Source organism: Pteropus vampyrus, unplaced genomic scaffold, assembly GCF_000151845.1.
Source record: "Pteropus vampyrus isolate Shadow unplaced genomic scaffold, Pvam_2.0 Scaffold9, whole genome shotgun sequence".
Classification (NCBI taxonomy): Eukaryota; Metazoa; Chordata; class Mammalia; order Chiroptera; family Pteropodidae; genus Pteropus; species Pteropus vampyrus.
The window spans coordinates 13864974-13890155 of NW_011888790.1; the positions used below are offsets into that span (position 1 = coordinate 13864974).

At 33.8% G+C, this 25182-nt stretch overlaps 1 protein-coding gene and 1 pseudogene across 2 annotated transcripts in view; both read left to right on the forward strand.

Annotated features, from left to right (window-relative positions):
- ACSS3 (acyl-CoA synthetase short chain family member 3) overlaps positions 1-25182 on the forward strand; it is a 156084-nt gene that overhangs the window by 68903 nt on the left and 61999 nt on the right. For both annotated transcript variants that reach the window (XM_011374866.2, XM_011374858.2), the window contains 3 exons: positions 1140-1220; positions 1303-1398; positions 22862-23013. In XM_011374866.2, the coding sequence (XP_011373168.1) occupies positions 1140-1220; positions 1303-1398; positions 22862-23013 (329 nt within the window). The remainder of the gene's footprint in view (positions 1-1139; positions 1221-1302; positions 1399-22861; positions 23014-25182) is intronic.
- Positions 17268-18201, forward strand: LOC105302051 (annotated as a pseudogene).

Consider the following 25182-nt stretch of genomic DNA (forward strand, 5'->3'; position numbering starts at 1 on the left):
CACAGCTTGATACCAATGTTTTATTAGTGGTACCTGAGGAGAGCAACAATTTTAGTAACTAACAGAAAGTCAGTTTCTTTTTCATTCCTCTGATTCATGTATGCGTGTTACAGTTGCAGAGCTATGCCAGAAAGGTACCACGAGTAGCACATTTATTCACTGGGACCTTTTGGTAAAATTATTTTCTGCGCAAAGTATAACTGCTCTTCTAAAAAAATGCTTCAGAATCATTTGAGTCAGATGTTAAATATTTCATAGCAAGCATTCACCTTCTCGCTCTAAATAATCACATCATTAAGTCTTTTTGAACCAGTAATGGTTAATATTAATAGGGAAGCAATAAATGAAATTAATTATTAAATTTAATAATTCTTATTTATCATGACGTTTTTGCCCAGTTTTCAAATATTGCCCAGTTTCTTCTTTGAAAGTTGAATTTGTTCAGTGTCATGGGTAGCTGCTAGCAACTGATTTGTGAAAGCTGTAGTATTGTGATGTAACAATCTCTACTTTTGTACAAAATGTACTATAAATCATATCTGCCAGCCTTAGATCCAACTCATCAGGATTGATTCCTCAGAGTTCTAAATGTCATCATTAAAGAATTGCTCAGCTCAAATACCGTGCTAGCATCACTCCCAATGTAGCATTGTAATGAGGCTCCAGAATATGACTTTGTTTCCTCTAAGCATACTATTATTATTTAATAACATTAAGGTAAAGGCAGCCTTATGTTCATCTGTATTTTAGACACACAGCTACTTTTGACCTTTCTGTGCACTTAATTTTGAGAGTTTTCATTTTGTTCTGGAGATATGTCTGAAAATGTAATGTTGTTAATCTATGTTACCACTGGAACAAATTTTTATCGCCTGTGATTCTGTGAAATCACGTTTCCTTTAGAAGGTCAAAAATGGTCTGTGAGAATGGATTCTACAAATGGACCAAAGTGGACAACTTATTCTGTGTTTATTATCAGAGGAGCCAAAGAAATAATGATTTGGACACAATTATATAAAAGCTGAAGTAATTTATAACTTGAATAATGAAAAATACTTTACACAGAAACTTTTTTTAGGACAGAAACTCTTTTAACACAGTGTTTATTGATTTTTAGCTTTACTTTTTCTCTCTTTTAGGGTGTGGTTAGGCCCACTGGGGGATATGCTGTAATGCTAAACTGGACAATGTCTTCTGTATATGGACTTAAACCTGGAGAGGTAATCATGGTTTTAAATTCACTTTACATGGCATTTCTTTGATTAAGACATATGCATTTTATTATCTTCTTATTTTTTTTAGGTGTGGTGGGCAGCTTCTGACTTAGGCTGGGTTGTTGGGCATTCCTATATCTGTTATGGACCTCTTCTTCATGGGAACACAACAGTTTTATACGAGGTAATGAAATTAGTACCACATATAAATAATATTTCTTTTACTGAAACTTTTTGATAAAAATTATTTCTGCCAATTAAAAATGTGATTTCAAATGAGAAGGAATGTATAGAAAATAACAGTCAGTGAATTAAATTTGTTAAACAACGTCAAAAAAATAACATTCTGAAAAATGTACACTAAAAGCTTGATGTCTATTTCTAACATTTCTAGAAATATATTATCATGTCGATACCGATTTTAGAATCTCAGTAAAGAAAATAGTTATCATAAAATAAACAACATAGATTCATCTTTTTGCATTCTTATAGGATTAATGGTTTCCAAATGTATGATGTCTTGATCTTAGCTAAATATTTTCGGTGATTTCTGATGATAGCCATATGTATAAGGGAGAGAATCACAGACTAACCATATTTATAGCTAAATAAATAACTGCTTTAAGAGTCCAGTGCATGGATTAATGCAACAGGAATAAGATTTTTGTGTGTATACTAGAAAATTCTAGTATGCCTATTCTATTTAATTTTATCAAGGCCTTGCATGAATACTTAGAACACATACCTATCAGATTTGTAAGAGGCAAAATCTTTAGAGGGACAGCAAAAAGTTTACTGAATCGGTATTAAAAATGATATTCAACTTTTGGTATAAAAAGCACAAGATGGGAAAATACAAAAATCTTTACGTTTATATTTATATTAAAAATAAGTGCAGAAACAAAGTCAGAGAAATTTGAATTGGTTACAGTTTATGTGGCTAAGTCCCTGTATATTATAATAGTCCACAGTTCAAACATAAGCATTTGGTAGGATTGCTTTAAAAACATACTCACTGTATGCAATGTTATAATCTTACTTTATTTTTTCACATTTGGAAATTTGTGTTCAGTTTAATGGGGAGAAGGAAAAAAATAATTAACTTATTAGAAAGTATCTGGAAGAAGGAGACTGGGATGAAAATAATGTCATAGAAGAAAATGTCATGAAGGAATTGTGAATGGTTAGTCTGAAAGATAATATATTTAGTGTGCATATATGTTCAGTATCTTTTGATTTTTAAAGAGTTGCCACATATAAAGGAAGTAGTATAGTAATGCCTAGCTCCAGAGACCTGTATTTTGGGAATAATCACAGACAAATTTAACTGTCCAGTAGTAGAAGAGGCAAATTCTCACGTAGAAGGTTCTATTTCACTTAAAGTCTCTCACTATGAGGTAAGGAATGTGAAGAAGGGACTTTTATATGTGGGGTGTGGATAATAGTATTCGATGATGTCAAGATTCGTTATAACCTTAAAATTCTGCAACTCAATGATTTTGATAAATTAGAGACTATTCACTATCTTTGTGGAATTCTCCCAGTCACCATTTGTAGGTATTAGTGTTCCTTCATTTTTAGCAGGCCAATTTTCTGTCTCTGAATGTTCAGAGATATTAAGATATTAAGAGATATTAAGATGTTAAGTCTGACACATTAAACCATCTCAGACTACTCTATATCTTTTGTACTATGCTTTTGTACTTTGCAGACTTGATATGCATTGTGGTGTTTGTAATAATTAAAACAAAATAATATTGACAAATATGTTCCATACTGAAATCCTTGCAATAGAATATTTTTATTAAAATAATCATTTCCCTTGAAGTAAAAAAAAAACTACAAGACTGAATGCTTATAATGAATTGTGATATTGCTAACATAAGTGTAATAGAGCCAAATGTCATTATATGTATAAGTATTAAGCTGCCTTTAAGTGAATTACATACAATTTTTGTGCATTTACCTATTATTATTTCTTTATTATTTCTTAAATTTATTTAAAACATGATTTTAACACCATAAAAGGGGCTTGGTTATTTCTTTATCTTAGAATGATGTGCTCAAGAACATTGTAGATGCTCTATAAATATTTGTGCAGAAGAGTGAATGGAGTAAGCCACATTTTTAGAACTTTTCTCTGTGTTCTGGTTTCTTTCCTACAACTTGTAAACATCCTCAATTCTCTGTAATCACAAAACTGAGCCCTTGAAACCTTTTCTCACTTCTAGATATCCCATCTTTATATTTTCTAAACTAAGCTCCTTGAAAAAATATTCTACTCACACTGTCCGAACAAGTTACTCTTTATCCTACTGCAATCCAGTTTCCGTTCACGTCACTTCATAGATGCTACTGTAGCAGAGGTTGACAGTGATTTCATAAGTGACAAAGTCAAGGGCCCTTTTCGATCTTTTTTTATTTTCCTCTGAGTTGCATAACCCTGCTGACTGTTCCCTGCAGGTAATTTTCTCTCCTCTTTTGAGCTCTATGCCCTTTTGCTGTTGTTCACACTTTTTTTTTTTTTTTTTGCCTGTCATGACTTTCCTTCAGTTTTTTCTTATCTACTTATACCTACCATCCTTGAAGACTCTACTTAGATGTTCCTCTCATAGTCTTTGGCTATGCTTAGTGCCCCTTTCCGTGCTACCATTGCTCCCTGAGCGTATGTCCGTCACTGAGCTAATCACACTGTCTGAAATTATCTGTTTTATATCTTGTAGAGTGTGAGAGCTTCAAAAATCAGTCTCTTGGCACAGTGAATTGCACACACTAAGTACTCAAAAATGCTTATGGAACTAAATTGAACTTTACACTTCTATTCTTTTCCTACCTCTCTGATAGCTTGTCCTCCTTTTCCTATCTTGGTTTCTCCTACTTTGGTCCTAAACGCTGGGGTTTAGTAGAGTCTTGTTCTCAATCTTCTTTTCTCATTCTATTTGTATGTCCTTGTTAATCTTCATGCAGCTGTATTTGAGTATTACTAATTAAACCAAGGCTCCTAACTCCTCCTTTCTATGTCTGATCTTCCTGCTGAGCATTAACTTGTTGTTAAGACACTTTTAGTTCCATTCACACCTTATGCTCAAGATGACATGAACTGAACTCACTATTTCCACTTTCCTCCACAAAACACATTTCTATCTGTGTACTCTGCGGTTTTGTTAAGGTTACCTGCATCCACTCAGTCCTCCAAAATAAGAATCTGGGAGTGATTCTAACTCCATTATCGTTATATATCATACTTTATTGGCAATTACATTCTATTGAACCTACATTTTAATACCTATTAAAAGTATCTCTTCTTTCCATGCCTCCTGCCATATAGTCAAGCTGATATTCAGTTAATATTCACAAGTATGTCATATTGACTGGTGTCCATTCTATGTTTGGGCATCTTACCTGATTTGTGCCTGTATGTTCCCATTCATATAGACTGATTATCATCAGATAATCAGTCTAGAGCACTTTAACAAATGTTCCTAGCTTTAGTGTCACTCTCTTTTAGGCTGTCTCTACCCCTAACTACAGTTTCTTAGCTTTCCTCATTTATAGTTTATCTGTCCAAAGTGCAAAGGCCAATGTAGGACTTTGTTGCTTAAAATCCTTCAAAGGGTTGAGTTCTGCTTCCAGGAACATGGAGATGACATACTTTTTCCTATTTCTTCCTTAAGTAGAATTAAATGTCTTAGGCACTGTATCTAAAACAAACATAAGAAGACTAAAACATGAAGAGAAGAAGGAAAACAGGCTTTAAGGGACTTTGGGAGCCAAGGGACAATGTGGTAATGAGACCCTGGGTTTTATTTTTTCTCATATATTAGGATATATATACTTGATGATGAAGAAGCTGGCAACCTTGAAATGCTAAAATTTGCAACTCCTTCTAAAAAAAGACCAACAAAAACAAAATCCTTATCTTTCAGGCTGATGGAGTAGAAAAGAGGCAGCCTAAGCAAGATATAAAACTTTTAGATCACCCTACTCCAGACAAATACCACAGAAAAATGCATGGTCCCACATCCACTCCCAAGAGCAGAGGGTGAGTGGGCAGCTTAGGCTTCCACATTTGTCAGGCTGTAAGGTGAAGCTGTAACTCTCCCTGTTCCCACAGGGGTAGTGTCAAAGATGAACTACGGCGCCAAGACTTTCAACCCTGCCAGATGGTACTGAGGACCCCTAAAACCTGCAAAGACAGTAGAGACCATATCAGGAGCCTGTACTTTTATGCCCACTCATCAGTAATGAGGCACCCTTCCCATTCTCTATTGGGGTAGTGTCCGTGGAGGCCTAGTAGAGAGTCATGACTTTCACCATTGATAACAAAGCCACTTATCCCTCTCCTCTGGTGTCAGTGGAGGCCATGTTAAGAGTAGTAACAAGACCCTCTGAATTCACCTAGCCAGGGAGGTATCAGTGGAGGCCTACTGTTGGAGCTAGAACACACACAGTAGTAATAAGGAGCATCCTTCCAATTGGGTATCAGTGGAAGGCAAATAAGGAGCCTGGATTTCTACCTCCACATCTCCCTTCCCTGTTAGAGTAAATCAAATAAGTCATCTGAAACAGAAGTTTTGAATATGAGACAATCTCATGATATAATACATAGAATGTCCAGGATTTGATGAAAAAAAAAAAAGAAATCACTCCTCATATCAACAACTAGAAGGACCTCAAGCTGCATGAGAAAAGAAAATTAATAGATATCAACACTGAGATGACAGAGATGTTAGAATTATTTGACAAAGATTTTAAAACAACCATGATAAAAATGCTTCAAGTGATCACAAGCATTCTTGAAACAAAGAAATAGAAAGTATCACCAAAGATGTAGAAATTATAAAGAACAACCATATAGAAATTTTAGAGCTGAAAATTACAATAACCAAAACAAAAATTCAGTGAATGCAAGGGACAGAATAAAGAATCCAAGAACTGGAAGATGAAATAATAGAAATTTCCTAATCTAAACAACAGAAAGAAAATAGACTAAAAAAATATGTGTCAGGGGCATGTGGAACGATAGCAAAAAATACAGCATTTGTGACATCAGAGTCATGAAAGGAAAGGAGAAAGAGAATCGGGTTGAAAAAGTACTTGACAAAGTAATAGAAAACTTCTGAAAATTTCTAATTGTCTCAAATTTTGCCAAGCATACAGCCAAGCTACCAAACATCTATAGATTCTAGAAACTGAGCAAACCCCTGGACAAGATTAATCTAAAGACATACACATACACACACACACGCACGCACACACACACACACACACACACACACACACACACACCCTTAATTAAACTTCTGAAACCTAAAGACAAAGAAAATAATCTTGAAAGTAGCAAGAGAGAAAGGACACCTTACCTATAGAGGAAAAACATTTGAATGAAATAGCATTCTTCATTGGAAACTAGGGTGATCAGAAGGGAGTGACACATTTTTCAAGTGCAGTAAGAAAGGAACTGTCAATCCAGAATCCTATATCCAGCCAAATAATACTGGAAGAATACAGGAGATCTAAAGACGTTCACAAGATGAAGGAAAACTTAGAGAATTTGCTACCTAAAAGAATGGCCAAAGGCTGATACTTAATGATAAAAAGGTAACACTTCCTCCTATGTCTGAGAACATGGCAAGGATGTCTATTCTCAGCACTCTGTTCAACATAGTTCTGCAAGTTCTAGTCAGTTCGATAAGGCAATTCATGGAGACAAAAGAAAACATATCAGAAAGGAAGAAATAAAATTGTCTTTATTTGTAGAACATTGTAGGGCATATAATAAAACCCCATAATTAATAAGTGAGTTCAACCAGGGCTCAAGATACAAGGTTAACACGCAAATATTAATTGTATTTCTATATACGAGCAATGAACAACAATGGCTATAAAAAGAGCAATGGAAGGATCTTTTAGACCATGGAACTGTTCTGTAGCTTGACTGTATCAATATCCTGATTGTGATAATAAACTATAGTTTTGCAAGATGTTACCACAGGGAAAAACTGGATAAAGCGTGTATGTTATATCTTTGTATTAACTTCTACAATCATATGCGATTTACAATTATCTCATATAAAAAGTTTAAGAAATAAAAAAGTAGAAAGCCTTAAAAAAACTCTGTGTCTTAAAGAACATAATTGAAACTCAATTGCATGATACAAATGATCCAAAGTCATATGCCCCTTGTCCACATTTAACATTTGGTCTCTGGTTCCTGGTCCCTGACTCAGCCTCCAAGCCAATACTTTTGTCATTCTGGCACTTACATGAATAGAACTGCCAGTGATTAAGTTATTTCTTCTACTAAAATTCCACTTCTTTTCTAATTATGTAGCAGAGTGGTCTTTTTTTCTTAAGGGGATTGACTTAAATTTTACCTCCTCTCTGGTATATGCTTTGCTTTTCTCAGGCCGATTAAAGTGTTCTCTGTACTTACATTATACCGTCTAGATTCGCCTTATCTGGCAAATAAAGTGCTGTGATATGCTGAACTTTTGAGATCAGGCGATGTTTTTAATTTCTGTACCCACTATGCCTGGCACAGTGCCTTCCAGGAAGTAGATAAATGTTGTATAGATTAATCATTTCTAAGAGGATGAACTGACAACTTGAGCATGCAAAATACAGCAGGTAAACTTGCCTGATTGTTTAATTAAAACAAAATTAAACTAAAAGTTCTAATTTGTCTCTAGGCCAGCAAGTGAAAACATTATTAATCTCTACAAAATGATTGTTCCACTTGTTCCTCAATTTTATGTGGATTGCCAAATTAATATTTATTATTATTGTATTTTAGTAGTATTAGTATTATTTTAATTAGGAAGCTAAAGTCTTACATTAAGTTATAAAAATTATATTCTTTATATAATGAGAATAATAATTTAGCAGATTATTCATGTACTTCTTATAGGTATCTTTTCTAAAAAGAAATAAAATTATATATGACCCAGTGTGATCATAGTTTTATTTTTATTCTTAATACATTATAGTGTTTTAAAGCTATAATGTAAGGTTGATTGTTAATTGGTGTCTACAAAGATATTTTTCCTTAATGATGAATTTTGATATTTTGAATTTTGATAATTTTGAATTTTGAATGCTTTTTCTAAGCAAAGATAAAAAAAAAATTATATTCTGGTCTACAGCCATTCCACCCTGAACAAGCCTGATCCTGTCTGATCTTGGAAGCTAAGCAGCGTCGGGCCTGGTTAGTACTTGGATGGGAGACCAACTAGGAAGGTGTAAAAAATAAAATAAAATAAATAAGGGATTGTAAGCTGACAAGGTCCTTGTAGTCTGTGAGGTCAGCCAAGGGTTGCCTCGCATACAAAAAAAAAAATTATATTCTGGAATTTAATACAAATCTGTAACTGCATTGGCTGAAAAAACTTGGGAGATGATTATAACTAAGTTGGATATTCAATTTAACTTCTAGAAATTACATAAGAGTTACATGCTTAAAACAATCCATGTTTCAACATGAAAGCATACAATGGATATTTAATTAAGATTTTCTTTTCCGCTGTAAGAGGACATACATCTCTACATTTGCAGGGTGAAAACATATTACTTTAGCTTTCTGATAATTATCAAATTTTAAAACATATTCCTGTTTCTCTCATTAAAACAAACAACAACAATTAAAAACAACAGCAACAATTAAAAAAACACACAAAAACTTTTGGTTCCTTTATGCCCTTGCAGTTACAACACTCTCCTTTCATCTTTGAAGGCTTGCCTGCACCCAATACCACCATTTTCTAACCTGGAACTCACTGTGCAATCTTCTCTAATTGGCCTCTGTCACTATCATTCCATAATTAACAGCTTTTGCTAATGTCCCCATTATTTTTCCTAAAAGCCACGAACATTTTTAGTCCTAATAACACTTGGTTTGGCAACATTTGAAAATGTTGACCATTTTCTCTTTCTGATCACTCTCTTCCATTCGAACACACAATACGTTCTTGTTTTGTGAAGTTATTCTTATGTTCATTCCTGCTACAGGAATTTGTCTATTTGTTGTCTGCAATATATTACTCCTAACTTTGAAATCTCAGCTCAGTTGTCCTCAGGAAAGCCCTCCTTGACCTCTCTGAAGCACCTTGACCTTTTCCTTGCTTCTATCACAGTAGCAGTTTCACAGTAGTTTTAGGATCCTTTGATTTATTCATTTGTCCCGCTTTGCTCTAAACTCTTCAATTATCTTCGTTTTTGCTCACCATCAATTCTCAACTCCTAGCCATGTTCTTGATATATATTCAATTCCAAATAAATATTTGTTAAATAAATGCCCTAATGAAGATATCAGAAAAAAAAAAAAAAAACAAACCTTGATTTTTACTCAAGGACTTTTTTACCTGAAGGATAAAATAGTAATTTTAATTTTCTCTTTAACAGAGAACTTCATAAATAACTTAAGTAACAGTTTTTTTTTTTTTAAATAAGTAATGGTTTACTTTTATTTATTGACCTGGGCATATTTAAAGTATGCAATTCTGGAGTCAAATTGGACTGACCAGTTAAAATATGCGAACCAATTCTGAATAATTTAGTTCTTATTTTTGAAGGAAAAAAAAACGAAAGTACATTTTCAGAAATTTATTTTATTAATGGAGTGCTGATTTCAACAGACCTAGCCCCAACAGTATATGGATGAGGACATATTTGATATAGCGGTTTTGTCAAAGAGGAGGAATGAAATAATACTTTAATATAAGAACTTTAAAGTATAAACGAAGTTAGCATACTGGTATATATGTGTGGGCATGTGTGTATTGATGAATGATAGTTATACATAGCTATCCTCTCTGGCCCCTCTCTTCTATTTTGTATTTGCTCCCCATTTCAAAAAGCCTGTCATCTGCAGAATCAAAACCTAACACTTCTCAAGGGCAGAGAAATCCTTCTGAGCCATGTCTTTCTCCTTATCTTTGTGCCAGTGTACAAAAGTATATTTTGTACATACATTTCAATTGCATAATACTAGAATCCAGCTCCCTCAATGGCAGTGCTGTGGGTAAGGAAGAAATGAATTTATTTGACAAACATCTCCTGTAATAGTTCTTTGTAATCCTTTTTATTTCTGAGGCATCCATTATATTGTCTCCTCTTTCATTTCTGATTTTACTTGAGTCTTTCCTCCTTTTTTCTTACTTAGTTTAGGTACGGATTTATCGGTTTATCTTCTCTAAAAACCAACTCTTATTTTTAATTTTCTTTATTTGATTTATTTCTACTCTAGTCTTTATTCTTTCCTTTCTTCTACTAACTTTGGTGTTCTTCTTTTTCTAGTTCCTTGAAGTGTAAAATTAGTTTATTTGAGATCTTTCTCTTTTTTTAAATATTAGCATTTATTATTATAAAGTTACCTCTTAGTATGACTTTTGTTTCCTCTCTTAAGTTTTGCTATGTTGTGTTTTCATTTTCATTTGTCTTGTGTCATTTCCTCACTCACCCAATGTTTTTTCAAAAGTGTGTTGTTTAGTTTCCATGTATTTATGAATTTTCCAGTTTTCTTACTATTATTGATTTCTAGTTTCATTCCATTGTGGTCAGAAAAGATACTTGGAATGATTTCTTTGTGATTTGTTTTGTGATTTATCATGTGATCTATACTAGAGAATATTTTATATAGGCTTGAGAAAAATGTATATTTTTCTGCTTTTGGGTGGAAAGATGTTGGCCAAAGGGTACGAAGTTTGTTATTCAAGATGAATAAGTTCGGGAGATCTAATGTACAACAGTGTGACATAGTTAACAGTACTGTATTGTATACTTGAAATTTGCTAAGAGGGTAGATTGTAAGTATTCTCACCCCACTCCCACTCCCCCAAAAAAGAAAAGGGAAAAGAAAGTGGTATGTGAGGTGATGAATGTATTAATTAGCTCAACTGTGATGATTCTTTCACAACATATACATATATCAAAACATCAAGTTGCACACCTTAAATAATATAATTTTTATTTGTCAATTATACCTCAGTAAAGCTGGAGATAATGTTGTAAAACAGCCTTTATATAAAACTAACATGAAACAAAACAGATTTTACTGTTCCGTGGCTAAGTTCCTTGGCTAAGAATAGAATATTAGTTATTGGTCATCTAAATCTAGCTTGATATACTTGATCTTGACTAGTTGGAATACTTGATCTTGATTGTTACTTTTGCATAGTAATAGCCTTTTTGAAAGTCTTCAGAGGAATGAAAGCTTGCTCTCCTTTTACATTTGTTTGCATTTCAGAAATTGTAAATGTTGAGCAGCAAACCATTTCAATAAACCCTTTAGTATTCTCACTAGTTAACCAAGGCAGATGGCTGTCTGTTAATAATTCAACAAATAACTTTGAAGATATGTACTACATTCTGCCTTCTTTGGCAATAAATTAGTTAGAAGAAATAGAGGATTTAAGATTCTGAGTTGTGGTGTAGGAGCATGGTCACTGGACTGGAAATATGAATATCTGATGACTTTGGGCAAACTAACTCAATCTCTTTGGGATTCCATTTTCATCATTAAAACTAGATAATTGACACATGTTCTCCCAGTTTGGTACTACTTTGAATCCTCTTCAAGTCAACTGTTTTGCTTTTTCTAGAATAAATATATTATTTGATAGCATGTTTTAAATTTTTAACTCTGGAATTTATTTGTTTCTTTTCATAGTGATGCTTATTTTTCAAATACATTTAATGAAGAAAGATTTCATTCAAAATTAATTAAAAATTTTAGTGTTTGAGAAGAAGCATTGCAGTTAAGACTTTCATAGTGAGGCAAGACAGGTAGTGCAGGGAAACCTCTTTCCTCTCCAAATATGGCTCTGGAAAGTTTTTCCTTTCTTCAAACCTCCCCCTGTTTCAGCTACGGCAGGGGGAGAGAAGCAAAAATGGTCTTTTTCAGCCTAGACGCCATCCTTGGCTAAGGCATAACCTTTGGCTAATTATAATAGCATTATAATCTCATCCACGTTGCAAATACTGCAGCTCCCATTATGCACCTGATACCATGACAGTTCCAGAAACATGATATAAGGAGGAAAAAGTGAGAAACTGAGCTCTCTGCCTACTGGGAGGAGACAGCAAGTCTACCTTAGCAGCATGTTTTCACAGCCTCTACCTCCAGGAAAAACAAAAAGAGTGCACTTAACCCCGCCATCTTGAGCTGGCTCTTCCTGCACTTCAGTGCGTACTTTTGCTTTAATAAATTTTGCGCTTTTTCCTGCTTGCTGTTTGCCTTGCCTTTGAATTCTTTTTTGCAGAATAAGGTGAGAATCTGGTCACTGGATCCTCATGTTCTCCAGCTGTCCATCTTACCCCTGAATTCTTTCTTGTAGAGTAAGACAAGAACCTATCTGGCCACAATAATGTGATTCCTGAAACTTCTACATATAGTTTGGCCTTGCTCAAGTTATTTAACTGCTTTCGGCCTCATTTTTCTTATCTATAAATATCAGTATTAATTATACCTTTCTTACATAGTATTAAATTGGTTAATTCATGAAAAGCCCTTAGAATAGTTGTCAGAGTATAATAGTACAGTAAATGCTATTATAAGCTGTTATTTTCAAAAATATGAATTTATTTTTTCAGAATAAACAACAACCATTCATTCCCATGCAGTTCAATCATTGTAATGTTTGAATTTTTAGATACTACACATTTCTTCTTTCAAAGTCTGTTTGTCCTTGCAACTCTGGAGCAGTCATCACAGCACTCAAACAGCTCCCTTTGGAGCCCATTAATTCTCTTCTAAGCATCAAGCAAATGAATCAGCACACAGGGATGTGCTGATCCAGCTACTACCAACTTTGAAGAATGAGTAGCAGACATAGAAAATGACCCAGTGGTTTCTCCCCTCAAGAATCTGTCCTTTCAGAGTAGAACTTGTGAGTGAAATTAAGAGTGGCTTTTAAGTCTTTCATCTGTGAATTATACAGTACATTTCATGGTTCACCATTATCCAAACATTTATAACCTTTCATGTCTATTTTTTGATGGGCTTTGTCTTTACTAGTTTTTACACTGTATCTATCTTTGAAAACTTCAGAATATTCAGCCCAGTAATCTCTCATTGAATGCTCTTTCTCTGAATTCATAGGAGGAAGGAATAGTTTAGATAACCCTTCCTTTATAGGATAATTAGTGTGAAAATTAGCTCTATACTGTCCTTTATTTGTATAGGAATCAAATAAGATAATGTATGTGAAATTAGTTTGAAATCTTTAAAGAAATATCATGATTATATGTATACATGTATATCTATATATTAAAATATAGTGGTATTATACACATATTTTACATATATTTGTAAAAGATGAGTAATTAGTATAATTTTATATTCACAGATCATAACTTTAAACTATTTCCAAGCATGGAAGTCTCATGTTTGAGAATACTGAGGACGAGAACTATTTCCACATCATTTTTGTATTGAAAACTCTTGTTAAATTATCCACAATGTATCTTTAACGTGTGTGCCATCTACTTCTGTAGATGCTGCTGCTATAAAGGCTGCGTTGGATCTACAATCTGCATGCAGTCACCCTATGGTGTGTTTTCCACACGTGGAACTTCTGAATTCTTAGCCCCTCCCAAGCTTCATTTTAACAATGTAATTTTACTTGCTTGTATTGCAGTTACCTTCTTTTTAAAATTTTATATTTTCACCTATGTTTACCTGTTTTCTCTAATTTGATTATTGGTTTTCAAGGATAGAGATTTGCTTCCTTCAAGCACAGGGATGTGTTACTTCATTTTAAGACTAGTAGCCACAATGTTGCTAACTAGTACACTCAATAAGCACATACCATGGTCCTTTTTCCCCTCATATAATGAAAAATAATTTTTTTTTAAATTTACTTTGAAACAATGTCCTTCTCTGTATGTATGGAATGAGAAAAAAATGATGACTTAGTTTTTCCTCTAATTCAGGCTATATAATTTGATCTCAAGAAAAGATTGTAAAGCTGATGCTAGCATCTTTTAGATTTTTTACATAACTAGTTGTTTGAAGACATTTATTTTTTAGTTATTTTTTCTGTGTATGTACCTATATTTTATGTTGGAGCAATCTATTGTTATAGCTCCATCAACAATATTTATTGGTGCCTATTGTGAGCTCAACATTTTACTAGGGGTTGGTAGAGAAACAGAATAAGTATCAGATGTACTCATTGCACTGAAAGAACTAATAATATAGTCAAAAAATTAAGATCAATGCAAAGGACAGAAAGAAAACAAATCAAGACACTACCTAAGAAATGTTTTACTTTGTGCAGAAGATATAAAAATGCTTTTAGAAACTACATTGAGCCATCACTGATAATAAATAATCTGCATTCAATACTTGTATCTGTTCAATGCAATTTTCTGATGATGGAACTAAATGAGGATCAAAGCAATTAAATAAATTGCCTTAGGTCACATAGCTTGTAAATGGCAGGGCTGGGATGCCACCGTGGCTCAAAAATATATCCACTAGTCCCTTAAGAGAAGTTTGAGACTAGAGGAGACAGAGAAAGCTTTGTGGGTGAGACAGTACAAATAATATTAATACTACTATTGATTGAGAGTTGGGTGATAAGAACTGTTCTAAGCACTTGATATACATGGTCTTAATTCTTTCTAGAAATGCATGTTGTTATTATTTTGAGTCCTTCTTTATAACTGCAGAAACTGAGAATAAGAGACATTAAATAACTTTACCAGTGGCACAAGAGTGATGGAGCTTGGATTTGAAACAAGGTTTTCTGGCTCCAAAGTCATTGCTTGCTCATTATAATTTAGAGACAAAACAAATGGAAAGCTGCGAAGAAGTGCAAGCTACGTGGCCATAATCAGTGATGTGAACATTAAGGAGAAGGCAGGATGTTAGGGTGTCAAGTGGATATTATAAGATAGAGGTAAAGAAGGAAGCTGAAAATAGCTGTGATGTCTTCAGCCAGGACAACTGATATAATGACGGTCAGCAACTGAAATACTACAGTAGAGCAACAACTATCGTAGTGGGGAAAATGGTACTTTTGCTTTTGGTGGTGTTGAGTTTAAAGGTGCTACTCAGACATTTGCATGATACTGGGAAGGTAGGTTTGAAACTTAGAAAAACTTTCGGAATTAGAGAGGTAGAAGAATTACTAATTTCAGTCCCTAAGGTGAGGAAGATAGTCGAAGATTGAGAAACACCACATAAATTGAGAATGAGAAATTAGAGGCAGTAGGAGAACCAGTAATACAAGGTGTTTTGAAGGCCAGTGGAGGGGAGTTTTTTCAGAAGACGAGGGATCAGCAGTGCTGAGTACAACAGAAAGAGGTCTGGTAGGGCAACAACCGAAGACAGCTTTGGGTAGTAGTTGTCATTATCCACTTTTATGACAGCAATTTCATAGAAAGATTTTATTTTTTTTAAACGGGGAAATACAGGCATGTTCGAAGGATGTTCTATGTAAAAGATTGGCTGGTATGGAGGAGCCAGGTTTTGTACAATCTCAGGTTGAATTGCAATATATATATGGAATAGACACTCTTTATTTTCTGGGCATGTATCTGGTAGCGTAATAAAGCAAGAAGCCATTTAATTTCTTACGGCAAAGTCTTACTATTCACTGTGATTGAAGAAAACCTTGATTTGTCCTTCTAGTATGGGATAGCAGAATGATTCCACATCAGCATGGAGGAATTCAAAGATGAAAGCTAGAAGCCATAGGCTACCAGCTATCCTAGTGATTAATGTTTTCTGTAACTGCTGAGAATGGTAAATAGATGTTAGAGTCCCTAATTAGCTCAGTACTGGGTCTGCAGAATTACCAATTCCAGCGCTCTGCTTCATTTACTTAGCATTAATACTTTCAGAGGTAAGCATCTTTTTAATGGGACAGGTAGACTCTTATGACCTAGATGGAAGCAGTGGCCTATTCACTGAAAGCGGCCTTATGACGAGGCCCAATATGGTCAATTCGCAGAGCTGGGAGAAGGCAGGGGAAAAACCAAATCAAAAGGAATTTGTTTTTCTAATTTTTTTTTCAACTTTGTTGAGGTATAATCGACAAATAAAATTCTAGGATATTTAAAGTGTACATTGCGATGATTTGATACAGGTATAAATTGTGACAGCATTCCTCCCGTTTAGTTAACACATATATCATCTCATTTATTTGGCTGTTTATTTTTAGTGAGAATGTTTAAGTTCAGAAAATTTCAATTATATAATACAGTGTTATCAACTACTGACACCATGTTATACATTAGGTCCTTAGACCTTATGCATCTTATAGCTGAAAGTTTGTGCAAAAGGGATAGATGAAGATGGAGTCAGAGACAAACACATCTTTAATTATATATATGTACACACACACACACACACACACACACACAAATATATGTAAATATCTATGAAAGGATCTTGGAGCTCTATAGCCATAGCTCTACAGTCATGTAGCAGGAACTCAATAAATGCCATTGCCAATTTCATCACTCTTCCGAAATAAACAAGTTAACACTGCTGCACCTGTCTGCTGAAATGCGATTCAGGACTAGTCCATAAGTCCAGAGTTTTCCACCTTAGAACTGATGTAGAAACGTGCCTTCGGTGACATTCTCAGAAATAGTGTTCTAAAGGAGATTGGATGTGTTTCTGATTCTGCCACAAAAAGAGGCAAAAACTGCAGCCAGCACAAAAGTTTTTATGTCAAAATCTGAGAAACCACAAGGAGCCTTAACTCCAAGTCATGGATATACTGAAATCATAGGATTAATAGTAAAGTAAGTGATTTTTTTGCTCAAAGGTTTAGCTTTAACGTTTTATATCTTTGTTTTTCTAAGTTGCTATACTTTCAATACTGCTTTGCTGTATTGAAAACAACCTGGGTGAGAACTCTATGGGAAGTAGAGACAGGGCTATATGGCGGTGGCACAGCATGTGTGCGACGCCGCTTGCCCGGGACCCTCTACTCCACCCCTCTCCCTCGCACCGAAATTGAAGCCAGCGGTCGCCAGCATGCGGCAGCGGAGGAGAAGGGTGGGGGCAGCCGGCGATAGGCCGGGTGTCGCTCTCAGAGGATGAAGAGCCCCGGCTTCGTGGGGGTCGTGGCATCGCTGGTTGACCGAGTCCGGGGCAACAGTCGAATCGCCGCCGGGCTTGCTGGTGTCCCTCTGCGTCTCCTCAACAGATGGATCTATGTGCACCACGGCTTCCCCAACATGACCCTGACTCTGGTGTACTTTGTGGTCCCTAGACTTGGCTTGTACATCTCTGCCCCCCAAAGTCTGCCTCTTACCACGCTCCTCCTCTTGCTCCTGAGCTTCTGTGGCTTTGGTGGTCTTCACCAACCTCTCTCTCTGTAGAACAGTGCCATAGGCACCTATCAGCTGGCCAAGGCCATGACCACCCCAGAGATTATAGTCATCTAGACCCTCTGCTACAACAAAGTCTTCTCTACCAAAATATAGTTCACGCTGATTCCTATAACTTTAGGTGTAATCCTAAATTCTTATTACAATATGAAGCTTAATTTCCTTGGAATGGTGTTTGCTGCTCTTGGTGTTTTATTTTACACCCCTTTATCGAGTGTGGGTAAGAGCAAAACAGCTCTTAAATTACAAGTAAACTCAGTGCAGCTGCTGTGCTACCAGGCTCTGATGTCATCTGCCATGTTGCTGGTCCCCGGTGCCCTTCATTGAGCCAGTTTTTGGAGAAGGAGGACTATTTGGTCCCTGGTCAGTTTTTGCTTTGCTTATGGTTCTGCTATCTGGAGTAGTAGCTTTCATGGTGAATTTATCAATTTATTGGATCGTTGGAAACACTTCACCAGTCACCTATAACATGTTTGGACACTTCGAGTTCTGGATTATTTTATTTGGAATATATTTCATTCAGGGATTTTGCTGTCGGTTAATCAGGCTCTTGACATATTATGTACATTATTCGATATTCTCACCTATACTCATTTTAAACAGTGAACAAGAAGGAAGTGAATTGGTACAACATCCTTAATTGAGTTTATGGAGAAATGAAAGTCACCCCAAGAAGATCAAAAAATGTTAAGTGCACGAATTACTTTCAAATAATAAAAAAATTACATTGCAAAATTCATTTAATGATGGTTTACAAGAAGTAAACAATAGAAATAATATTCATAAATATGACTTTTTCTTTTAAAATAATCTTTTTTCAAAAACTGAATTCTCTAAAACTGGTTTATGCTTTCTTTCAAAAATAATTGTATGAAGTATATAGGATAGTTTGATGTATGAAGTATATAGGATGAAGTACATGAAATTAAAGTTCTATAATAGCGACAAAGGACTTTATATCACTGAACTGCAAGTGTGTCACAGCTTTTAAGTATTCAACTCTTCCAAAGAAAGACACATAGGACTCCTCTACTTGCTGGTAGGTGGTCCCCAATATGAGCTCAACTATAATTTGGGCCAAAGTGTTCAAGTCTGAATATAAATCTAGCATTTCTATTTTAGTTAATTTAGTATAACGTCCTCCTTATTTCATTTACAGAAATGAAATATAATTTATAGAAAGCAAAGAGTAGTAAAGAAGGCCATAAGGTAAAATCCAATTCCAACAGTACTATTTTTTCTAGTAGAAATTGATGTAAGAAGTTTTATGTTATCCAAAAAAACCTACAATTTCTACAGGTATTCTCTTGTTTTTGAGCTCTCAGTGAACTCTTGAAATTATATATGAAGTTAAAAAACAAAATAGCTCCATGTTTAAATGGTCCAAGAAAGACTATGGATAGAATTGAACAGGTTTCATGTTATCTTGGTAAATATTCTCCTGGCCTCTGAAAATACCTTTCAGTTGGTATTTCCTTAATTCTACTTCCCTACTATTCACATTTGAGGCATCCATGGAACTTTCTTTGACATTGAGGATTTGGAATGAACTGTGTCCAGGCTTTCTAAGGTGGCCATGGGAAATTCCTATGCAACAAGTCAGGGCGAATGTTATTCAAACACTAAGCAGAACCTTGCTGAAAATGGAAAGATTTGAAAGAGAAGTAGAAAAATGGTCAATATTAAATTAGTTCCATATATTTCTAAAGGAATATATATATTTTTAAATTAGGCTATACGGGAAATATGTGGTTTCCACTTAAGGAAATATATAGTGCCATATATTTAATTGCAAAATGTATTTCTACCTTCCAGCCTCTTGACATTAAAGCATTAAAAACAGTTGTTGATGACCTCTCAACAATAAATTGACTCAGAACTTATCATCTGCGGTCCATTAATATTAACACACTGAATCATAAGTGGTAGAAAATTATAAGCGCAAATTAATTTTAAGATATGTGGTATCTGTGTTGTTTTCTGTGCTTTGTATCATCACTAAATATTCACAATTGATATTTTATAAATCTCTGATATTAAAAATTCATGATTTATAACAACTGAAGGCTTATATCTGCTTTGCCATTGTAGGGATTGCTTTCTGCCTTTGTTTTCTGGGCAGCGATCAGTAAGGTAAAGTGTAGTTCAGGGGGAGGAAATAAAACCAAGTGGTAAAGACATCGATTTGGGTTTTGAAGAGTTTTTGTTACTGTTACCTTTTAGTTGCATTACTGCTTTTGGTGTGTATGTTGTTTGCTAAAAATCCTTAGAATCTTAGAATTTTCTCATTTTAAAATTGAATAGTGTTTGGGCTCCTTACTGAATATGCAAGTTCTGGAATTAGTATCATTTTTTCCATGCAGCTCAGCTTCATTAGTATGTTACTGGTTACTTTAAAAAAAGCATTTTAAAGGGATTATATTGCTCATATTTGTGTGTGTCTCTGTGTGCACAGGAGCCTGTGTATGTGCAGGAGGTCAGGAGAGAACAGTATTCAATAAAATCAAGGTCATTGTGTCATTTTCATTTAGAGATCATAATGAAAGAGGCTTATAGGCTTTGCTTCCGTTTTCTGAAACTACTGGTGGTAATAATAAGTGCTGAGAATATATAGGTCCTATGTTTATTAAGATATTCCTTCCCTTTATTAGACACAAATCACTTGCACCATCTGCTATGTAATTTTTAATAACATTATCTCTCATACACACCCATAATTACTAGAATATAAATTCCATTAAAACAAGACCTGACCTAGCTTGTTTACGAAATTATTCCCAGAATTTAGAACAGTGTCTAGCCAATAGTAGATGCTCAATAAACATCTATTAAATGAATAAATATATTAACCCTACCTGATTTATTATGACTTGTTTTTATGTGGACAGTGGTTTCTGATAAAAGATCTTGTTCTGTGCTGCATATTACTTGAAGTGTTTACATCATTCAGAACTTAATATTTCTTTTACTCACCAGCTGTTTTAGGGTATAATAATTTTTTAATATATCATAACTTACATTTTAATTAAGATTTGAGATCAAATAGAAGTTCTTAAGAAAACAAACTAATGATGTATATAAATATTAAAGTAATTGTAAAATAGGGAAACATCATATTCATAGCCTGCTTCAAGGGGAATGGACAGTAAAATGTAAAACAGCTAAACCTTCCTGAGTTCTACTAACTTCCAAAGAACATTGTGAGCTTCTATATATCACATCCTTCAGTGTCCTAACAGTAATGCTATGTTATATGATTTTTATACTCAATAAATATAATATTGATGGAAATTTGTGTGGTGCAAGGTCAAAATTGCAAAATAGTTATAATTTTATATTATTTATAAGAAGTATTGTAAAGTTTTATCTAATATTTCTAATACTTAAACTATTGTTATTGTTATCATTAGATGTGATTAATTGAAGGCACTGTAAAATACATCAAATTATGTCCTCTATATAGATAGTCATTATAGGGTAGCATTTTCATTATGACATTTATATCATACTTTCGTTGAGTATATTACCATTGTCCCATGACACTGTTTCTGTAGCGGAATTAAACTTCAATTGGTTATAAAATATCTTTCTTCAGTGGAGGTCAAACTACTTTAAAATATTATCTCAGTGCTTTTAGCTTATCAAGGGACTATTGGAAAATGATTTATTCTTAATTTAGCAGGCAAGAAAATGAAAGCATAAACAGGGAAAGTCAATTGCTTAAGGTCGACTGACAAATCATTTTTATGTGGTTGAGATCAAATTTCCCAAAGTCACAATCTAGTACATGAGAGACTGAGCAGTGCCTAAAACAGATCAGAGAAGTAAAAAGTCAAATGTTTACCTCGCTTGGTTAGGAAGAATGCAGTTGCTGATGCATTTTTAGAATGATGCGATTAAAGCTTCGAAATTTGTGGGTCAAATTATGCACATGATTTGCCAGATTGTATCTAGCAGCTTTTTATACTATGTCAATATGTTGACCTATTATGAAGTGGTAAAGAAATAAATTGGAATCAAGTGTTTAGGGATAGTTGTGATAATAAAATGAATTTCTAGTAGCAACAGATACTTTTCTTTGGTATTAAAAGAGCAAGAGGCAAAGCAGTAGAATATAAGAAGACCTAAAAACTTTTTTTCAAAAAATGAATATAATTACATTAAAGAATATTAAAGCAACCATGAAAAAATAAAAGTAAAATTGAAATAGTGTCCTATCAAAGAATCAATTAGAAGTGAATAATGAATCTAAATTACTGGACAGTTATGGTCTGCCTCATATTATCATGTATTCATTTATGATTCTCTTGGGGGGAGGTCTCTAAATTTACTGCTAGCAAATTCTTGCCTCTTTTTTACCTTAGTTCAGTGTTTCCCAAGCATGTTTCTCAGAATGTAAGAGCCACAGGATGCTCAGATGAGGAATTTAGTCAGAGAAGTTTAGGAAATGTTACATATATGACATATATTAACATTCCAGACACCTTGCTTTAGAGACACAGGAAGAAGTAGCAGTGATGAGAATGGGTTAAAGAATGAGGGGGTATAGTTGAGCCAAGATAGATTTTATGGGTCACTTCAAATATTTGCAGAATTGCTGATATACTTAAATGCCACATTCATTTTTCAGTTTGCAGAAACATCAATTAAAAAATGCTTTGTGTCCTTTTGAATTATATAGTCTGTCAGAATTGTTAGATTTTTCTGCATGATTTTTCTATTGAACATGTATAATGTCATTTTGAGACTGTGGAAAATATACATTCTGGGACTTTTTTTTAAAATTCATAGAAGTTTTCCTTAGAGTGAAGCAACTTTAATTGAAAAGGTCATTGCTCAGAAGTTGCTGATTCCAGATTTTTCTCTCAAATATTTTGAGAATTATTATTGTCACTTTTAATAGTGATCATGATAAAAGTTTAAAGTAGAAATTTATAGCAACTATATTTCTCATTTAGTCTATCACACAAAACCATATATTTAATTTCTTGTCAAATGGAAGACTTTTGGATGTTATTAACTTGAATGTGACACATATTATCTGTCCTTTATCTTTCAAAACTTGGAAAAGAGGAATTACAGTTTGAAAGCTTTTGAGATGTTGTAACAAGGCAAATGGCCTCATTGATGCCTGGGCATTTGGTTTGTTTTATTTATGCTAGAACATGGGAAGATTTTAAACCTAAGATTTGTTGAGAATTCCATTTCATTAATATTTCTGTGTTAAATGCATAGTATTGAACTGTCAATGAAATATGAGACATTTTACCCAGTGACATTTTAAATGAATCTCATTGTAGGGGAAGCCTGTGGGAACACCAGATGCTGGAGCTTATTTCCGTGTGCTGGCAGAGCATGGAGTAGCTGCCTTGTTTACAGCGCCGACTGCAATTAGAGCAATCCGTCAACAGGACCCCGGGGCAGCCTTGGGGAAGCAGTACTCTTTGACAAGGTGAATGGGATGCACAGTGCAAATTACATTAAAAACTGCAATCGGAATGAATAACTGAACATTTTATTTTTTTCTTGCATTGAAATACCTCTCTTGGAAAGAGCCAAAAGATTCTGAATGCTATTAAGAATGACTGTTCTAAACATATCTTTGAAATACTTGGCATTTTAACTACATTTTTTAAATACCATATCGTGTTTATTTCAGTTCAAATATTACCAAAATATTTTATTTTAAAACTACCCTGCTTATATTTTTTTAAAGTAAACTGCTGACTGACTTAAAATACACACACATATATATGAGTATATACACATACATACACACGTATATACACACACATGCATTTGTCTTTTGAAAATAAAAGAATTGTTTACATAGAGGAAAATATTCGATTTCACATATACAGATGAAACATGAAAATTATAGTCTATATTATCTGTGTTGAAAGAGGAAGGAAATTATTTTTTTATTATTTTGTGATAATATGTTCTGAATAGGTTAGATATTTTCGTGCTGGCTTATTGACATCCATTTTAGTTTAATGATATGTATATTCAAAGATAATTGTAGCAATTTGTATCTTCAAGGCAGTTTCCAGCATGGATTCTCATTGAACCTGTTTGAAATAGGTCACTGCTATCATAAACTAAACGAAGAAATTTTATAGTTTCTTCAAGTCAAAAAGTGTGTTTGAATTAAATTGGTTTGAATTTTTTAAGTTAAATGCCAGATGTTATGAATTTTATGTTGTTATGGCCCAAAGAAGGAGTTAAGAGAAATATCACACACCAATTGTAGATGTAAGCAAGAAGCTTTCAATTTGGGCACAGTTAGTGGTTTTACTTGTTTCTTTTTCCTCTTTTTTTTATTTTATGAAAAAAATAGATTTGGATTTACATCAAAATTTATCTATAATCTAAAGATTACACTTCATTAAAATAAAAGGTATTCATAAAATGAACCCTCTATTATAATATTTCTATTCACGCTCTATTTGTTCATTCATTTACATTTCAATTTAGTTTCTTCCATTTCAGTCAGAAGGATAGAAATATAGATTTTGGTAAAAACATCTGAGGCTGTGTACAGTTTTCATGTCTTAAGACGATTTAAGCTAAGGTCTCTCATTTGCAGCATCATCATCTTTTCCCATTTGTATATAGTTTTGAAATGCTATCTTTTATTGTGAAGGCAAGAACTGTTTCTAATTTGCCTAATGTATAAAGCATCAAACAATACTAAATGCCTATTAAATCATCACTTATCAAACTAATACACATAGACATGGAGCATGAAATTTTAGCATAAAAAAATTGCAATAAATTCTCTCTGTCATGCCCCTTTGTCTTTAGGCAACTAAATTATTTATGATGATGTGCACACATGTTTTTAATAGATATGTAGGATTGCAGACAAACTCTACAAACACCTTCAATTATTTAAATTACTACTAATAATAAATGCAAGCACTTACTGAAAATCTACCATGTGCCAGGCATAAGCAGTTTTTCTCGCTTTGTCATCACAATAAGTAGTAATTGTCATTATCTTCACTTTATAAATGGGTAAGATCAGGCCCAGAGAGTTTAAGTAACTCTTTAGAATGAAACACACAGGCAATCTAAGGCTCACATTCTTAACTAAATACCACAGTATACTCTTCTTGTGAGAAGTAAATTAGGAAACTAACAACCCAGATATTTTTGTCATTCATGGGATAAAAGCAGCTTTTGCTTTCCATATATTTTCAGTCTATTTAAATAATACCTTCATTGAACTGTTTTGATAGATTCTCACTTGTGAAATAAGAGAATGTTAAAAGCAGAAGAGATCTCAGAAATCGAATTATCTCATTTCAGAAACAAGGAAACTGGGGTCCAAAAAAGTTAAGTTTGGGTTAGAGACAGAATTAAAATCAGAACTCAAGTCATACAACTATACTTTTATATTTATGTTCAAGACATTTCATACTTACTGAATTGACTTTTGCTAAATATTATGATTTCAGACTCATGATTATTTGCAGAATTTCTCTCTTTTTTTTCTCATAAAACATTTCAAGAGATGAATTTTTCTCTTTAAATGTGTTACATATCTTATGAAAGATTGTTTTAAAATAAATTTGGAGATTTGCCAAAAATTTTATCTCAAAAACAAATTTAAGAG